The sequence below is a fragment of the Echinops telfairi genome, unplaced genomic scaffold, assembly GCF_000313985.2.
Source record: "Echinops telfairi isolate 266 unplaced genomic scaffold, ASM31398v2 ScPeMD7_23;HRSCAF=83, whole genome shotgun sequence".
NCBI classification, from domain to species: Eukaryota; Metazoa; Chordata; class Mammalia; order Afrosoricida; family Tenrecidae; genus Echinops; species Echinops telfairi.
The window spans coordinates 42,262,916-42,283,218 of record NW_022103920.1 but is presented as its reverse complement, the minus strand read 5'-3'; the positions used below and the strand labels follow the sequence as shown (position 1 = coordinate 42,283,218).

General features: G+C 39.4%; 1 protein-coding gene across 2 annotated transcripts in view; it reads right to left on the bottom strand.

Annotated features, from left to right (window-relative positions):
* Positions 1 to 20,303, bottom strand: part of RELN (reelin) — a 549,393-nt gene that overhangs the window by 167,268 nt on the left and 361,822 nt on the right. For both annotated transcript variants that reach the window (XM_004702602.2, XM_004702603.2), the window contains exons 17-20: positions 17,347 to 17,413; positions 12,791 to 13,024; positions 11,991 to 12,152; positions 4,221 to 4,457 (exon numbers count right to left, since the gene is read on the bottom strand). In XM_004702602.2, the coding sequence (XP_004702659.1) occupies positions 4,221 to 4,457; positions 11,991 to 12,152; positions 12,791 to 13,024; positions 17,347 to 17,413 (700 nt within the window). The remainder of the gene's footprint in view (positions 1 to 4,220; positions 4,458 to 11,990; positions 12,153 to 12,790; positions 13,025 to 17,346; positions 17,414 to 20,303) is intronic.

Genomic DNA, 20,303 nt, shown 5'->3' with positions numbered 1-20,303 from the left:
CCAGGGGCTTAAGTGGAGAGCAAATGTTTTGAGAATGATGAGGGCAACGAATGTACAAATGTGCTTTACACAAATGAAGTATGTATGGATTGTGATAAGAGTTGTATGAGTCCCCAATGAAATGATTTTTAAAATATAAAGAAATACAACTGATTTTTTTACATTAAAAAAAGTTAATAGTTTTTAAAAAGGTTTAAATTCTGGTACATGTGATAATTTGATTTAAAAGTAAAAGTTACATCATTCTTTAAAATTCAAAAACAGACTAAATTGTTGAATGGGAAACTAATTTTCCCTGGAAACTTTTATCCAAGCTACAATAAATGTTCAATTAAATCCATAAATAAATAAATAGAGGACAATCTAAATTTCATTTTGATTTGATGTTCACCATCTATTTTTTAAGAATGCATGTATGGGCTCTCCTTTAGTAGCCAGAATTTTTACTTTGTTATCTTTTCTCCTTGAAATTGTATTCCCATTCCTGTCCCCAATCTCCCAGAATTGTACCTCAACATAGTTTTCTTATTCAATAACGTGTTTTACGTATAATTCTATAAACTTTTCAGCAATAAACAGATGCAGATATAAAAAAAGAAAAGGGCGTTCTCTCTCGTTTGCGAGCACGCACAGCCAGAGTGACCAGCTGTCCTCCTCGGTCAGCTGTTGTTTTAACGCTTGCACTTCACCCTGCTGTGTGACTGTACGTGCACGATTTCCATCAAAGGTAATTTTCTGGGCAATGATGTGTACAATTTACCTCTCATTATGAGAAGGTCGCTGGTGGGGCATTTATGAGATGCTCTCTGGAGCCAATTGCAACCAATAGATTTTGGCGTGCTTCATATGGAGGAGTTAAATTGGCCTGATGGTGATTCAATAGAAAAGTGAAAATCTCTTGGAAAATTTTTCCTCAATCACATTTAACGTCCTAAAGGAAGCCATGGTGAGCACAGTTGTGATGATGGTGGGCTTCAGAATCAACCTGACCTGAGTTTCACGCCAGCATCTGTGGACCTACGAGGCCCAAAGGGATCCAGCCCCTGCTCATCTTACGGCCTCCATTCTTTTTTTGTGTGTGTGTTTATTATATATTTTTTAACATTTTATTAGGGGCTCATACAACTGTTATCCCAATCCATACACACATCAATTGTGTAAAGCGCATTTGTACATCATTTCTCAAAACATTTTCTCTCCATTTAAACCCCCAACATTAGGTCCTCATTTTTCCCCTCCCTCCCCGCTCCCCCCTCCCGCATGAGCCCTTGATAGTTTATAAATGGGTATTTTGTCATATCTTGCCCTGTCCGACTTCTCCCTTCATCCACTTTTCGTTTGTCCGTCCCCCAGGGAGGAGGCCACACACAGTTCCATGCAATTGGTTCCCTCTTTCCTACCCACTCTCCCTCCACCCTCCCTGTTTTGCCACTCACACCACTGGTCCTATAGGGCTCATCCGTCCTGGATTCCCTGTATTTTCAGTTCCTATCCGTACCAGTGTACCTCCTCTGGTCTAGCCAGACTTGCAAGATCGAATTCGAGTCATGGTAGTGGGAGCGGGGAGGAAACCTTTAGGAACTAGAGGAAGGTTGTATTTCTCATCATTGTTACATCGCACCCTGACTGGCTCATCTCCTCCCCGAGACCCCTCTGCAAGGGGATCTCCAGTGGCCTAGTAATGGGCTTTGGTTCTCCACTCCGCACTCCCCCCGTCATTCACTATGGTAAGATTTTTTGTTCTGATGATGCCTTACACCTGATCCCTTCGACACCTCGTGGTTACGGCCTCCATTCTTGACACTTGCTTCCTCACTATCTGGTCTCTAGCATCAATGGCCACCCCTACTCTTTGAATATGTCTTGGTCACTCTTGGGATCAATGCACCCCAAAGTTTCCTGTACTTAGAAAGCTCTTCCTAAAGAGCTTCCCATGGCTGAAACTTCCTAGTTCTATTACCTGACCAAACAAAGCCTCCTCTGAGGAGTTTCTTAAAAGTTCTCTGATCCTAAGGACCACCTTCTGACCCCCGTGCTCACTATCATATTATCTTACTGATGCCATTGAAATGCTAATCATAGTCTGAAATTATGCTTTTTAAGCTTTTAATCTTATTAAAAATTGGGACTATAGGGTAAGAGAACATGATTGTCACCACTGTTTACATTTAAAGGTTGTAAGAGAAAAATAAAACCCTCACCATAAAAGTATCTTGATTAGAATATCCTATAACTAACATAATCAAATAGTTCTTTCCTTTTTTTCCTTTTTAATCAAATATTTCTTGATAAAATTGATTGAGCAAGGAGATCTTTTTTGTTGTTTACTAAATCATTTTACTGGGGGGGCTCTTACAGCTCTTATACATCAATTGTATTAAACACATTTGTACGTATGTTGCCATCAGCATTTTCAAAACATTTTCTTTCTACTTAAGCCCTTGGTTGGCTCCTCTTTTTTCCCTCCCTCCCTCACCCTCTCACCTTCATGACCACTTGATAAATGATAAATTATTATTATTTTCATTTTGTACATCGTCTGCTGTGTCCTTCACCCACATTTCTGTTGTTCATCACCCTCAGGGTTGGGGGATATTACAAATCATGATCGGTTCCTCCTCTCTCCCCCTCTTCCCCCATACCCTCATGGTATCGCTTCTCCCATTATTGTTCCTGAGGGGTTTATCTGTCCTGGATTCCGTGTTGAGAGCTCTTATCTATGTTAGTGTACATGCTCTGGTCTAGCCAGATTTGTAAGGTAGAACTGGGGTCATGACTGGGAGAGGGTGGGTGAGCATTAAAGAACTAGAGGAATGTTATATGTTTTATAGGTGCTATACTACACCCTGGCTGACTTGTCCCTTCGATGTGACCCTTCTGTGAGGGATGTCAAATATGTCTACAGATGGACTTTGGTCTCCACTCCAACCCTCCTTGTTCACATCGATATGATTATTTGTTTTGGGTCTTCTGATGCCTGATACCTGATCCCGTCAACACCTCGTGATCACACAGGCTGGTGTGCTTCTTCCATATGGTCTTTGTTGCTTCCCTGCTAGATGATGACTTGTTTAATTTCAAACCTTTAAGACCTCAGATGCTCTATCTTCTAATAGCTGGACATCATCAGCTTTCTTTACCACATTTGCTTATGCACCTATTTTGACTTCAGCGATTGTGTTGGGAAAGTGAGCATCACAGAATGCCAGGTTATTAGAACAAAGTGTTCTTGCATTGAGGGAGGACTTGAGTTGAGAGACCCAATGTCTGTCTGCTACCTTGATACATAATATATAAATATATGTGCATAGGCATCTCCCTATCATTATATATTAATATAATTACATATATACATGCCTATAGTTTTACCTCTATAAATGTCTTTTGCCTCCTAGTTCTTTCCTCTATTTCCTTTTACTCTCCTCCTGTCCCACTGTGATGGTCAACCTTCATTTGGCTCTCAGTAATTCCTCTGCTACATTGCACTTGATCAAACCCCACCAGGCGTTCTACACCCTCCTCGCCATTTTAGATCTCTTGTTGTTCCTTTCTCTCTGGGTTTAACAAGGAGATCTTAATAAATATAAATAAATAAGCAAGAAAAGCTCATTGTAAATGAGCTGACTCTGACTCAGCGGTCCTACTGGATACGGCAGAACTTCCTGACAGGGTCTCCAGGTCTGTAAATACTTCTCCTGCGAAGTGACTGGTGGATTTGAACCACCCACCTTTAGGTTTGCAGCCAAGTCCTTAACCACTGTGCACCCAGGGATCCTCCATGGACAGATTAGGACTGAGAAAATGTATAGGACTTTATATAAATCTACCTAACTACAGAACTACTAGTGAGAAATTGTATCAAAATAGTCATGAGACCAAAGTCACTATGGTTATTGTGGGTCTAGAAGCAGGAACAATGTGGTAGTCCCTGGTGCTTTTTGAAGAGAGTTTATATATATAAGTGTGTAGAAGCAAAAGTTTGGGATTAATAAATATATTGAAATTTTATAATATTGACATATTGGGCATTTTGTGCTTAGTCTCCCTTCCTGAAACCTCTTACGTATAGGCAGAATGCTGGCTTTTCAAGTGGTTCATGCTTAGTGACTGTCTGTCAATAAATGTTTAAGAGCGAATGGACTGGATGACTATCCTCCTGTTCTAGTCCCTAATGCAATTTGTAATGTGAACATAAACCACAGGAAAAATGGAATTCTTACCAAAGGGTCCAGTCATGGCCACAGTATGGCTGAACATTTCCAAGGTAGAATCCCAGGGACTGGGTGACGTCCACAAGATTGGTAAAGTCCAGACTAATGCTATTGAAAAGCACAGAAGTCATGATAATCTCATCAATAGCCCACACATCTTCTCCCTGGGAAGAATAATATGGTTGCCACCATCTGAACTGAATTCCAAACTGTCTTGCATCATCTGGTAATTCTACGGAGATTATTCTAAAGGGAAAAAATAAAAGGCAAAGTTCAGATTACTTTTGCATTTAAAATATAAACCTTTATAGAGGGGTTCAGTCTCCTGCCCGACATAAAGCTTTTAAAAACAAACAGTGCTCCCACCATTAAAACCATGCACCTGAGATTTCCAGTTTCTTGGTTGAGTCTGACAAATCTACCAAACACCTCCCCAAATGTGAGCTTGCTTTCACTCAACTGCTCTTGGAAAAGTGAATCCAATGAAAGACGGTTGTCTCACGTGACCAGATTCATCTCAGTCTGGTACGGGATCTTGGGGAGCTTGTTACATACACTAGAGCTTTCGTCTGGTTGGACCAGTGTATTTCTGTATTCCCAGGAGTGTGGCACAGTGTGTGAGGTCACCTGCTGTGTCATGGTGGCTAAGACAACAAACCTGTACCTGACAATTGGGGAAGAAAATGAAGAATAATATCTGATTTTAAGGAGCAATTATGGTGCACAGCAGCAGGAACCACACATTAATTGCCACTACAGTGACACCTGCTTGAAGGCCCCATAAATCACAGCACCGCGCTGCTCACGTCCACACACGAGTGAGATGGGACACAAACGGGCATTTGTCTCCATCAGTGTACAGTTCAATACCAGGGAGGTACCTGCAGTCAACACTCACTGATGAGGGGGTGTTGTGGGTTTTAGGTTGGTTTTTTTCCTATATGAGGGAAGATGTACTTTTTCAGACAAGTGACTACTTGGGTAACTTAAAAATAAATTATTAAAAAATTTCAATGTCTAACATAGGATTTACTGAGAAATTAGATTGATGTTCACAATTTTAATTATGCTTTACTTCTACTTATTGTGTAAAGAAACATTTAAAACTGCATTTTAGAAAGATAATTTTACACACTGTAAATGATACAAAAATGCATTTGTTTTTCCCTTCCATAATGTATTTATGGGACTATAGGGTAGGATTACATGGCTGTTAATTGTTTACATTTAAAACATTAAGAGAACAACGGAACTTTTAGTAACACCAGAAAACGTGTTTCTTAAACAAGTTAAAAATAAATCTGTAAATGTAGAAATAAAAACTAAAAAACACTTTACTAAACTAAAAAAAAAACATAGTCATGTGATATTTGTAGTTTGGTAATACTATAAAACTGCTGGCTTTTATTCCACAATGGTATTTCTTTTTTTGATTAAAAGAAAATAGTAGTTTAAACTAAATATTTTAGTAATTTTTAAACTTTATTTTCCTAAATATATGCTTATTAAAAGAAACCCTAGTGGTGCTGCTGAGTAAGCATTGGACTTCAGTTCCAACCCACCATCTGTCACAAGGGAGAAAGAGAAGGCTATTTGTGCCCTTAAAGATTTACAGCCTCAGGAACCCTATGCAGGGTTAATCTGAGTCAGCATGGACTTGATGGCAGTGAGTTTGGCTTGGTCTGTTTTTCTGTTAAGGCATGATCCATGGTGCAGACTTTGGTCATTATCAGTAGGCATTTAAAGTTCTCTTCCTGTTCAGCAAGCAAGGTTGAACCATATGCATATCACAGGTCATGTCCTCCCGTCCTCAGCCATGTTCTACTTCACTGAAGTATTTGCTCAGGAGACAGGCTGAATAAGCATGGGAAAAGGCTATAACCCTGAGACACGCTTTGCCTGATTTTATACCACACAGTATCTCCTTATTTTCTTCAGAAGACTGGGCTAGGGACAGGTTCCACACAAGTTCAATGAAGTGTTCTGGCATTCAAATTCTTTGAAATGCTATCCATTATATGCTTTGATCCACACAATCAAATCTCTTTGCTTTGTCAAATAAAACACAGGTAAACATCTTTCTGGTATTTTCTCTTTCAGTCAAGATCCGTTTCACATCAGCCATGATATGCAGTGTTCTACATTCTCTCAGAGTCCCGCTTGAATCTGGCAGTTTCCTGCCAATGTACTGCTGTCAGTGTTTCTAAATTATCTTCTGCAAAATTGTATTCACGATACTGTTAAGTTCCACATTCTGTTGGATCACCTTTCTTGGGAATGGGCACAGAGAGGGATCTCTTCTAGTTGGCTGGGCAGGTGGCTGTCTTCCAAAATTCTTGGCATTGATAAATAAGCACTTCCAGTGTTGCATCTGTTTGTTGAAGCATCTCAATTAGTAGTCTGTCAATTCCAGAAGCTTTGTTTTTTAGTCAAAGCTCTCATTACAACTTGTATTTCGTCCTTCAGTACTATTGATTCTTGATTAACAATTACTTTCTGAATGTCTGAATGTCCAGCGATTCTTTTCAGTACAGTAGTTCGCTTATTCTTTCATCTTCTCTTGATGCTTTCTATATTATTTCAAATGTTGCCCATAGAATCGTCAATATTGCCACATGTGCCCAGAATTTTTTCTTGAGTTCTTTCAACCTGAGAAATACAAGTTTCTTCTTCCACTTGGTTTTCTAACTCCAGGTGTTTTATTTCATTATAATATTTTACTATGCCTTCTTAAGTGGCCATTTGGTAACTTCTCTTCAGCTCTTTTACTTCATCATTTCTTCCATTCACTTTGTTGTTTTTATTGTTAGGTACGGTGATAGGTAGGTGTATTATGTCACCCTGGCCAATAGGAACATGTGGGATTAATGAGGTCGCAGTTTGATTGGAGGGCAAAGTGATAAATGGCTGGGCAAGCCCCACCCCTCTCTCTTGCTCTCTGGTGATCAGACCAGCATGTGGCTGCTGTAGGTAGTTCTCTTTCTCAACTTGTGTGCTATACTACCTGTGGGACAGTCAACCCGTGGATCGTGTCGCTAGAGCTTCAGGTCCCTTTGAGACCTGCTTTGCCACGCTGCTCGTGTATACATCGCTTGAGCTTGAAGCTGGCGGATCCTGTTGTTTGCATTGCTTGAGTTTGATATCCCATCCGGGCCTGCTTCACTGCGCTCCTGAGCTGCGCACTGTTGGTGACCCGCCCTGCTGTTTGCTGCCTGTGACCGGACTGCCTGCATTGCTCTAGGGTAGACTCAGCTGTCTGCTTCCTTGACCTTGGACCCAGCAGCCTTCGCGGCTTGAAGGAGTTCTAGTATATTAACTCTTCCACAGAAGTGAGCTGAACTGAGCCTTCTGTACTGCTGTGTGGACTAATTAGCTGCTATATTCTTTCGTGCTCTATCTATCTATCTATCTATCTATCTATCTATCTATCTATCTAGTCACAAGTGTCCTGGTTTTGTTTCTCTAGAGAACCCTAACACAGGTACCACTGAGTTGATTAGCTACTCAATAATCAAGAGCAAGTTTCAGAGTCACTTCTGACATCCATTTTAGGTTTTCTTTCTTTCCTGTGTTTTCAGTAGCCATTTGTTTTCTTTGTGTAGGATGCCCATGATAGTATCCCCAACTTGTCTGACCTTCAATGTTTAATGTGTCAAATATATTCTTGATTTAAATGTTTAGTGTGTCAAATATATTCTTGAGATAGTCTCTAAATTTAGTTGAGAGGTACTGGTGGTCGTACTTTGGCTCTGTGGCCTTATTTTAATTTTCTTCAGCTTCAACTTGAACTTGCTTATGATGCATTAATTGCTTGCTCTGCAGCCAATTTGTAACCTCTGACTGATGACACTGAGTGTTTTCATTGTCTCCTTCCACAAATATAGTCTCTCTCACTCCTGTGTGTGCCATCTGGTGAGGTCCTTGTGTAGTCCCCACTGATGTTGTTGTTGGGAAAGAGCAGTGCCAATGAACAGGTTGCTGGTTTGCATGACTCTGGTGTAATTTCTATTAACAAGGATATATTTTCCAACTACGGATTCTTGTGCTTTGTTTCCAACTCTTGCATTCCAATCAAAAGTAATTATCAATGCATTTCATTGCATTCAATCTAAGCATGAAATTATCAATGCTTCTGGAGCCCAATCAATCTAAACATTAAAAGTGCTGTGTTTTTATTACCATTGTCCTTTATACGAATAATTTTTAAGACATTAATGTGCTTTTTAAAAGTAACAACTAAAAAGTAGAATTTCTCAGCCAACTTTTAAGGAAATAAACCGAGTATACATATTGGAAGCAATTGAAATGACCAATATTTTGATAGCAGGGATGTTAAGAATGTATGCTCTTATCATCAGACTCTAAGGGTTAGAATCCTCACTCTGAGATTGATGACTAATGTTTCTGAAGCCACAGGGAGAGTATTTAATTTCCCTCAGCATCTTGTTCTGTATAATTGAGATAATAATTATCCGTCCAGCAAGGGCCAGAGACCATTTGTTCACAACGAAAGCATGACCAATTCTTCTGCTCGAATGAAGCACATATTATGACTACGCCCAGATACAGATGGTCATATGGAGTCACAAAGAGTTTGACTAAATGTTTATTCTAAGGCCAAGCAACTGCTAACTAGCAATGTGAGGGTATGAGCCTCTGTAGCCTGGATCAAGAGAACAAATTCTTAACCAGATCATATCTTGGGGTGGCCTAGGAGTCTCTGATGACCTCACAAAAGGACGGTGATTAGAGACCACATGGAAACTACATGTAAAAAGACCTGGCAGTCTGTTTATGCAAAGATGATAATCGAGAAAACCCCTATGGGGACAGTTCTACTTAATCACATGGGGCGACTCCACATCGAAATTCACTCAATGGTCTCTAATAAGAACATGCATAAATTACATTGGCTGGTAGCCACAGAACTGTTTGATCAGAATATTCCTAGAGGAGGGTCCACACATTTAAGTCAATTTCCTGTCTCAATAATCCTTTGTAAGGAAGGCATTAAATTCCTGCATCTCTTTTTAAAAAAATGCATAATAAAGATAGGTACTATGGAATTGGGTGACATGATAGGAACAACGGGGAATCGTAATAATCAAGGCATTAAAAATAAACCAAGATTAGATTCCACAATAATTTTAGAATAAAAAAATGAAGATCTGTAATTAAAAGAGAATAATTTTAGTCTCACCAATGATGTAATGTTTTACATTACAAAGGTACCAATTAGTTCACAAGACATTTCAGTCAATTTGAATTAAAAGAATAACTTAGATCTATTTTCAGGCCTAACATTACATATATAAGAGACAGATAGAGTTCTTTTATTTATTGAATGAATCATGGGTAGGCAAATTATTTGAAATTGATTTAAGCTAGCATATTTCATTTAAAGATCACACTTCATTTTCAAACAACCATGGAAGAGAAGAACAATATAGAACCCACATCAATTATAGGCAGTCATTTATACTGAAGTATATAGCAAGTGGTTAAAAAGAATCTAGAAATACTTAACTCTGTGATGAAGAATTTATATGGTTTGTATTACTTATCATACAATATAATTTAATATCCAGATTGTATCTAAGCCTAGCCTACCACTTTTATTAATATTTGGGGGGGGGGGGGAAGAGTCTCACAGACAGAGGTTCTTATATAGAAAATAAAAAGGATCTTCTAACAATCCCTAGTAGGTTCTCCTTTCTTGTCTCTGTCTTGATCTTAGTCTTTCAAGCTATGCACACACTTACTACTGAAACGGCACCTTGATTCTGCCTAGAAGAAAAATGGTGCTGTCAAGTGGTGGGCAAGATTAAACACACCTTTGCAGTAGCACAATAAATATGTGATTATTTTTCATATCAAGAATGATTAATTAAATTTCATGCTATAGATTGATTAATTGATTACTGAATTTTGCAGCTGGCCATCCTTGTAAGAAAAAAGAATATTGTGCTTCAGGCCATGCTGACTTACAAACACTCACTGCCGTCTAGCCGGATGTGACACACAGTAGCCCTATAGGATAGGGTAGAACTGCCCCTGTGGGCTTAAAGAGTGTAACTCTTTTTATGGGAGTCGAAAGCCTCATGTTTCCCTGCAGAGCGGCTGGTGCCTTCTAACTGCTGTCCTTGTGGTTGGCAGCCCGACACATAACCCACTATGGCACCATGCTGGCTTAAGGCACTGATATGTTATTAATTTTTTTCATCATTATTGTCATCTTGATTTTTGCTTAATTTTCTTTTAATGTTGACTATGAAGACTCTCTGAGATGGTTCTTTAGAATTCGTGTGTTCCTATTGAATGGGAAACTTGAGTTTGGCCTGACAGTTTCCAACTGAGGAAAATGCTCAGTACTTCTGGTACTTCTATAATGTATACTATTTATAATTCATATGCATGGTTAATTACTATCTCTGCTACACATCACTTCATTTTCCATGAAAAGAAACAGTCTTATCCATTTGCAAAGATTTAGGCATTTTCTAACAGTTTTATTGGCACTTCATCTACATGCTATATACAATTCAATAATTCAATGATATCAAGAAGAGTTGTACCATCATCACCATAATCAATTTTAGAACGTTTTCTTCTTCCTTGTACTCTTCTTCATGTGATTATTTTTCTTTAATTGTGACAAAAATATAAACAACGAAACACTCTTCAGTTCAAAAACTTCTACATGTATAATTCTGGGCCATTGATTCTACTCTTCGGGTTGTACAAGCACTATTTTGGGGCATTCTCAAGCACAAACTTAAACGTTTAGAAGTTGTCTTGCACCTTGTCATCTTGTGATAGCGCTAATGAAAACCTCTATGGCCCAAACCCTCACAATTTTCCACATCTTCCCACAATCAAAATGTACTCTCAGGAAGGGAGACTGTATGAGTTCTTTATACCCGACTGTGAATGTAATGATGGTATTTTGACTTTAAGCACTGCATTGAGATTTCCTACCCTTTTCTGACTCTTCTCTTTAAACAGATGTCAGTGAGCAGGAAGAGGGAATCTGACAAACACTTCCACAACATTATTACTAATTGTAGTTTTTATTCTGCTGCCATTGAAGGATGGCCCTGTGCCAAGCTGAATTAGAACCTCAAAATTGGAGCTCGAGGCTATACAAGGGGGCGTGCTGGTGGTCAAAATTCATGGAAAAATGGAATGAAGAGATAATGGAATTTTCCATGAACTTTTTGAAGCTCCCTTGTACATTAACTAAGAACTGGCTTGAAAAAAATATTTTAAAGAGATTTTCACCCTCCATTTTGCTACAGACTATCAATGCCAGATATTTTTGCGTGTATTCATTACCTAATTATATTAAGTGCAAATATTAACCTGATATTGATTATCATATTTTATGAATAGTACCTCACTCATGTATTTAAGTATCTGGTCTTATACTTTTATTAACAAATATCTGTTAATTAATTTTTAAGTTAGTGTCATATTTAAAAGTTTATATTATTTTTGATAAAGGAAAATACAATATTAGCCATTTTTCTTTTACCTAATCATCAAAATACTTCACTTAAATGCACAGTTCAAAATATAAGACTGAGTTTCTTAAATTATCAGGTGTCAGCGAGGATAAATGGATTAGGTGAAAGAGGTGGCTTGGTAGCTGCTCACTGCAAGACAGACACATTAATCTTTGTCCTTGTCACCTCTCAGTGGGGAGGCACATAGAACCTTACACTGTTTGAATTATGATGTCCCTGGGAAGGGGATATCACTCTTGCCTGTCCAACATACCTGGGCTCATGGTAGTTGAGATATGAATAGTGTTCCAGGAGTTTCCAGGTAATCCCATTATCGTAGGAATAATGCAATAGAACTCCTTCGCCAGGCTGGTCTGGTGCTCTGCATGTGCTCAGGACAGACTTGCTCCCCAGCCTGAGTGTGAATTGGAGAAACCTAGGGGACAGTCTATAATGAACGCATGCATTAAAGGAAACATTTTATCATCATTCTTTTCATGGTATTAGAAGAATTTCAAACCAATTTAGATGAACCACCAAAAGGCTGTGAGTCGTTCTTTAGAAAGATACAATTTTTGTGAGCTGTGTGTATACATGTACAAGATGAGGTCAATGTTTTATACACAGGGACATACATACAAATATAACTGCATGTTTATACATATCTGTATACGATGTACTTGTGCATGTACACTTAAATGCCCATCATCCCTTTACTACATTATTTATCAGGCACTGGGGGAAGGGAAAATGTAGGGTAAATCTAATCAGCCTCTGCAAGCTGTCAAATAAATAAAACTTCATAAATAATTAACTAGCCCTTGGCATAAGAACAGGGTTTTGATGCTAACATTTCATAATAAAAAAAATCGAGTCAGTCATTAGTATGTTAAAGCCATTGGTGAGCTATCTAATTTATTAAAAACTAGGGCAAATTAACCCTAAATAAACTGTAAGCTGCCTCCCATCCTAAACAAACATTGGAAGAAGTAGATCTTGGCAAAAAGAACAATGAAAAGAAATATATCTAAAATTTCATTATTAGAATCTATGTCCCACTCTGCCCTAACTCACCTGGACTGTGAGCTGTCAAGAAAGGATGTAATTAACTGACGCCTTCCGTCTTTGTTGAAAACCAGGGCCTTCCCACTGGCCAAGACACCGCAGCCAAAGCTGACTTCAGCACCACGGATAGAGTAAAAGTTATGGTACGAGGAGAGCCTGGAACTGCCAAAACTTTCAGAAATGAACATTGGGAATGTCTGGGATGCCATCTCACAAGCGGGGCCAGAAAATCCAGGGTCACACCTGGGAGAAATAAGGGTGAAATTACATCTTAAAGTGCTCTTCTTGTTAGAGATTCCAAAGTCTTCTTTGGGGAACAGGAAGGTTTGCCCGAATAGTGTGGAGAACACTGAATCTGAAGACTTGGCAAGGGCACGTCAACTGTAAATTCTCCGTAAGCATGCAGTCTTTGCACAACTCTGTCGTAAAACGGCTGTGATTAAAACAGTAAATCAGTGCTCACCAGCAGTCATGCCATTGACTTATCTGGAAACCCATCTATGTGCATATCCATTTCCAACCTAAAATCTTCATAAAAGGTTTATCATATATATATATATATATATATATATATATATATATATATATATATACATACATGCACACATACATATAATTTTACTCATAAAAGCATTCATCAAATTTTATAAAAGAATCATAAATAAAATACTTCTAGTATCTGTAAAAAATTTCTTCTAAGAACAAGAATAAAAATATGCCTTGTGCTTGTGATATGGATTTTTTGGAAATATTTGGTATTATTGTGAAATCCAGGTTTAATTATTACAAACTCAGATTCATGTTCAAAAGGGTGTGGCTCTTTTGCAGTACTGTGTTCCTTCCCAGGGGGGAGCCACGGTAGTGGCTCTTCAAGAAGAAAAAGAAACACATTTGCGCACAGGCACACCATCACCAACCTGCCGGCTGCCGTGCAGGAGTACGCCGTATCTCCGACAGCTGACTGAAATGTACGGAGCAACTGAAGTCTTTCAGCGAGAAAATGTCATCGCAGTTGACTCAAAAAGTGAATGTTTTAATGAGTTCATTTATTGGGAATTAATTTCAAATGATTTATTTGGACTTTATTATCACTTTCTCGAAGAAGGCCTGGTAGTGCTACCTGAAAGGTTGGCAGAACCCGTTAGCCATTCCTTGGAAGGAAAATGTGGGAGTATATCTTTTTACCTACTACTGTCTTGGAGATGATGAGGCAGTCCTACTCTGTTTATAAGTTCACTAAGAGTCAGAATCAATTTGGTGTATGTATATATCTATACATATTCTGTGAAATGAAGTCAATTAATATGGCCTTTCTAGCTTTAATTCTTTACATCATATATTGTAATTCTGGACTCTATCCATGTGGCTCTAATGCCATTTTGGAGGGAGCTCTCTGCTACATAATAGACATGATTAAGGTGAATTAAGCCCTGACTTTAGTAGAGGGGGTGAACCAAGTCACATCCTCTGTTTCCTTTGGGGCATGACCTCCTGAAAGACAAAAGCCATGCCTCAAAGCCATTCTTCTGTGCACAAGCACCATCTCCGACAGAGACAAAAATCCCAGGCTCATTGGAAGAGCATGCTGTAGCTCGCCATATGAGGTGTCAAAGGCAGAGACCAGAGGTGCCAGAAACTGGGGTGGAGACTATGGGACAGAATAAAGGATCCAGGCCTAGACCAGAGATCAAAGTAAGGAAACCAAGAGACAGAACAGAACAGCAGTGCCAAGACTATAGGACTGTGAGACAGAGTGAAGGGTGGCCTGGGGGTTTCCTACTCCACAGAGGCAGAGACCAGGACCCAGGGCAGAGAGGCTGAGGACTGGAGGGACACTTGGCTGCTGGCTGAGGATAGGCATGGACCAATAACTCTATCTGTACGGTTTACTCTCCGGACCTGTGGTAACCTATGAGTGTCCCTAAAAACCCCCATAATTGTGTGTTTATCTGTGAGTTCTGAGTGTTTGTCTGCAAGTGACCATTGACGTGAACTAGGGAACCCAGCATAGAAGCAGAGTGGCACTGGGCTGGTGTCAGAGCAGGTAAATAAGGAGGAGCGGGGAGGCCTTGACCACGTCTCATGGCGACAGGGAAGCCTGAGGAGGTCAGATTTGGCCGCCCCCCATGCCGTCACAAACTGGAATTTGTGTCCCTTCAACAAGACAGACCGTCTACTGCAGAGTGCATTTCCCGGCCAATGCATTCTCAGAGTCTTAACTGTGTCTTCCTGGGCTAATGATGGGGAGAAACTGGTGACCACTGAGAGATGACTCACATCGGCGGCGTTTCCCTTCAGTGGCTTTCAAAATGTACCCAAAGGTTACAACATTGAGATAGAATGCTGATAAAGATCCCACTCATGTTTTTGTTAAATAATCTTGATTGGGCAACAAAACATGAGGGAGGGTGATACAAACTGACAATTTCAGAAAAGACACAAAATCCAGGATATCCCCCATGAGATCCCTGAAATACTACATCATTGTTAGGGGAACAGCCACACTGCTAAGACACAGGGTTGAGGCTCTTATAGGCAGATTTCTAATGATCGCTCTCCTCTCTGCTTATATCAGGCTAGTGAGCAGTCCATTTAGAAACTTGTGTCAGGTAGCAAACAATAGTACTTGAAGGGGAGCAGAGCACAAAGAAAAGCACAAAGCTGCAGAAGTTCAAGATCCAGAGAACTCTTTAAAGGGAACAGAATGAAGCCTGTGAGAGCCGGAACTTGATGGCACTGCCTTGGCTTTTCCAGGTCTTGCAAGTTTTCCATCTTAGACAAAGTATATTCTTACCACTTTTCTAGCATTCTCTGTTACTGAAAAATATTTAAGGCGTTCTTTCTCTGACAGGTTTCGCCCTTACAGGGTCTAGCTTTGGTAGGTTTTACTGGAAATAGTACAAAATAGGAATTTCACTCTCTCTGCAATTTTGCATAATGCTGGAAGAGGTAGTGGCCTAACAGCCCAGCCCAGCCCAAGATGAACACAAGTAATGGGATTTAAATAAAGAATCATCAGATATAGAGCAACAACAAAATCCCAACTGGTGAAAATATTCATTCAAGTTCATTCAAGATAATATATAGTGCTTCAAAAGGACGATGCCCAAAGATTGACAATTGCCATTTAGATTTCTGTCACCACTTATCAAAGGTGACACAGATGGCTGTTTCAATAAAACCAGTTAATGCTACCAGTAATATTATGCAACAAAAACGACATATAAAGAATAACTGTGGTAATTATAGACAGGTCTTTTTTTTTAACAGTGTTTTCTATTTTAATCTAATAAAATCAGCCATCATTTTTCAAATAATTTGTTTTCAAAACTTTTCAGGACAATTTCAGACTTTGCAATAAAGCCTGGGCTCCTTATGATAATTTTTCTTGAAATGCTTTAAATAAGAGGATGGCTTGGGCAGGGCTAACAAGTGACGATAATAACATTAGGGAAACCAACACCAGCCCATGGGTCTGATAGTTCTACTGAGTCAGTTTCTCTGGGGGCAGGGGTGGGAGAGTGTTAGGGATTTTATTCAAAGGAACTCTTTCTTCTATAAAAGCTGCATATTCAGTTTTGTAAGAATAGAAACTTTAGGAATAATTTCTAAATTTTATCGCTATATTTCCTTTGTGTAGAAAGAAATAAGAATGGTCTGTTTGATCATTAGATTCAATAAAATAGAGTTTAAAAGTTAGCCAGATAGACTAATCTCTGTGTTGGAAATGTCTTGCCTCATACATGTAATTTTTAAATATTCATATTAAATCCCCATGTATAAATTCCTCATTAATTAGTTAGCTAATTAAATAAGGTTCTGCCTTGGAGAACAATAAGAGGTAGACTAGACAATCCATTTGTTGAAATATAATAGTATATAGCAAGACTACCTGTAGTTTCAGGAATTCTTAGTATATTTTAAAATTAAATATTAATATAAAAACAATGTAATAAACGTGAATATTTATTCTTGGTATAAAAAGCACAATCACCTTAGCATATACCTTCAGACTTCATATTAAATATCATACTTTGTAAAACACTGCCTGCATCTCTTTGACGATCTAGATGCTTTAAGAAGTAAGGGCACAAAAAGTATATTTAAAGGTGATTAATTTCCTTGTAAAGTGTTAAATTCGATCTGTTCCATTTCCCTTGAGGAGTGGGTCTATGGGTCATTACTGATTTCTAAAATCCATTTTCAAAGCATGTTAGAAATTAAAATATGACTTAAACATAGTGGAACAAGCTAAGGAAAGACAGCATATTGAAGAATGTAACAAAAGCTAGAATAAGCGGTCATCACACTAAGAGGAATTCAAAAGAACAATAGGTAAAATTCCTTTGCATTTCCCTCCTAAAATTTTTACTTAACTTCTACTTAAAGACAATGCATTTGTGGTTCTCTTACACTTAAATCCCACTTGGAATATCCTGTTCTTAAATCACAACAAGACCTCAAAAGCCTATAGTGGAAATGGAAACAAAATAAAGTGGCTCGTGGTTTCAGCATAAATACACATCAAAAGAAGAGAAGCACCAATAATATTTTAAAATGCTTACTTGCACCCGTGTCGCGTGCATTGTCCTCGGCCAGAGCAGAATTTGAGGCATGATGGGCCGATATAAACTGCAAAGCAAAAGAGACGATGTGAAAGAAGTGACACAACCGGAGGACGAAGAGCACGATCAGCAGGTGAAACAGCATTCTGAAGCAAGACCCGTGAAACACGGGCCACGGCGGGTCAGGCGTGATTTCTGTGTCGCTGTGCACAGAAGTTCAGTGACAGACGGAGTGCTATGTGACAAGGGAATCTCTTCATTATCAATCTGCTGGGCCTGTTTTACTTACACAGACCACCCTTTCAAGATGCTGATGTGCCACAGGCAAGGAGGCAAGGGCATGAGACTGGGTTCCTGAAAGAGCGCCTCTGTCTTGGTGCGGAAGCTATTTCTGGCAGACTGGTAGTGGTTCAGTCTTAAATGCTCCCCAAACCCGGATTGTGTGTTTAGACATATAGAACTGATGAAGGTTCAGTTTGATGGTCACCAGAAAGAGAGGTCATACCTGTAACTCCCATTCTTAAACGGGCAAAGTCTACAGCTGAGTGCGGAAAATCGCTACATCTAGTTCTGCACATCACCCACCCTTCCTGGGAATGGGAAGTGAAAAATCTGTAGTTAAGCATGAAGTCTTCTACATGATCTCAACATCAAAACAAACTCACTGTCCTCGAGTTGATTCTGACCCAGAGCACCCTAAATGCTGGCTTGACTGATAATTTGATGTCACAACATGTATTCTAACCTCTGGAATGCCGAGTAAAGCACTTTTGATAGCTGAATAATCAGTAGGTTTCCTTGATACTCAGAATTAAATACATTTAAAGATTTTGAAGCCTTTGATAATCGACACAATCACTAACACATCATACAGTAGAAACGGGTCACCAAGATCTTGCATAGTCAATTTCAGGCATAAAAAAACCTTACCATTCATGATCATGTTCTGCTCAGTCTTGTTATCATGCTAAATAGTTAAAGCTATTAAAAGAGAGCACAAACCTTCCTATGGTGTTTACTCCTACAAATCCTTACTCCCTGGAGCCAATGAATCTGAACCGGTGCTGCAGTTCAAGTGGGAAACAATGGGAACCAGCAGGTGAAGGGGTTTGTAACAAACCGTTTGTTGGCATAGGAAGTGATTCCATGGCAGGCGGAGTGGTGAAGGGTACTTGTTTTAGGGGCCCAGGGATTCAGGATTCAAATCCTGGTTTCATCTGGGAACCGTTGGATAAATGATGTATCCTGTTTAGGGCTCAGTGTCCCTGTCCCATGAACGGTGGGTAATTCTCCTTTGTGGAGAGAATAAATGATGTGTTCCGTGCTTACTATGGCACCTGGCACCATCTGGTTATGACCATCATAACTACCAGGGGTTAAGTGTCCTTCATCCTCCTCCTTCTTCCACACCGCACCAAGGGCTGCAGAATTAGGAAGGGGCTCCATGCGTCTTTGGCCTGGAAAACATGGATTGTTTCCCCGACACACTTGGGGAACTGTTCTACAAGTGGGCCCTGCATTCCAGGAGGTCTTTGGCTGCTGCCCGTAGTGCACCCAGGTCAGAGTTAAAAAGAAATAATCTCCATCATAAAGCATTTCAACAATAAAATACATCTTTCCAAATTAATGAAAAAAATTGCAATTTAAATTTTTGTCATCAGTCGTCCTTACTAATAATGATTCAGTCACTGCAGTCCACGGTATGAGTTAATGGCCTTTTTCCTAAGGGAATGGGAAGGACATATTCGTGTTATTCATTATTGTCATCAACGTAATCAACTTGGGGGTAAAAATTAAGTGACAACATACTCCGATCTAAGACTTTCCATCTGCTAAGACTTTCAGGGTAATTTCCAAAGTGCATTCCTCACACACAATGAGGTGCTGCCCCACCATGAAGGAAAGAGCATGCCTAGCAGAATATGATAACTGGAGAGTCTCATGAGGAAATGAGAGAGATTTCTGGTGGTTTGTTGGAAAGTTAGCACATAATTCTCTCAGGAAGAAGTGTGTGTCCTCCTCTGCCTTTGGGGAGAAGCCAGAGACTTCCTGGGGCTGTGAACGCCTTCGTCAGGATGTCAACAGAACTAGGTGCTTCTGCTCCAAGTTTTCCATCAATCCATACTGCCAGCCACTCTCAACCTTCAGGCTAGGATTTCACCTGCAGGGAGTCTTCTCAAAGCATGATATAGTAGTTGCTCAGAGGGAGTGAACGCATGTTGCAAGACACTTCTTTGGGGAATTTAGATATTTTTCTCACAGGCTACTCCATATGTGTGCCATTGAATTCATGATTTCTCCATACACTTTACTTCATTACTAGTTTTAAAATTTCTTTCATGTTTCTCAGATTAATACAGATCCATTATAGGACTTATACACAGGATCAGGAAAAGCCACCTTATCCTCTCACAGTGGGCAGGGGCAGGCCCTGCCGTTCTCTGTTGTGCACAGTTGGAATTGACCTGACTGCCCCCAACAAGCTCGCCCTGCTCCCCAGGGACATGGACTTGATCTCGGGGAGCTGGTGAAGAGGCACAGTCATTCTGATGGAACACAAAATGTTCTACAAATGGAGAACCTCCATTTTAACAAATTCATTTTAGATTTTTGTTTCGGCAGACACACTATGACAGTATTCATATAAATCACATGGTCTTTGAAGTCTGGGCATTTAAATTGGTCTTCTTTGAATATAGACATTGTTTACAGAATTCATATTGGCTCATCAGTAAATTATTTGGCCTGAAGTGACTCCTAAGGTCTCAAAAATGTATTTAATTTGTTGTCTCTCAATGCCAAAATTAAAAAAAAAAAAAGATTATTACAACATGGAAAATCAGCATTAAGCAATGATGTAATTTTCACCAATGTATAAACTGGGCCTCAAATTAATAGCTAAGCTCAATTTACTTGAGTGTTGACATTTTCTCCTTCCTTCCTTCCTGCCTTCCTTC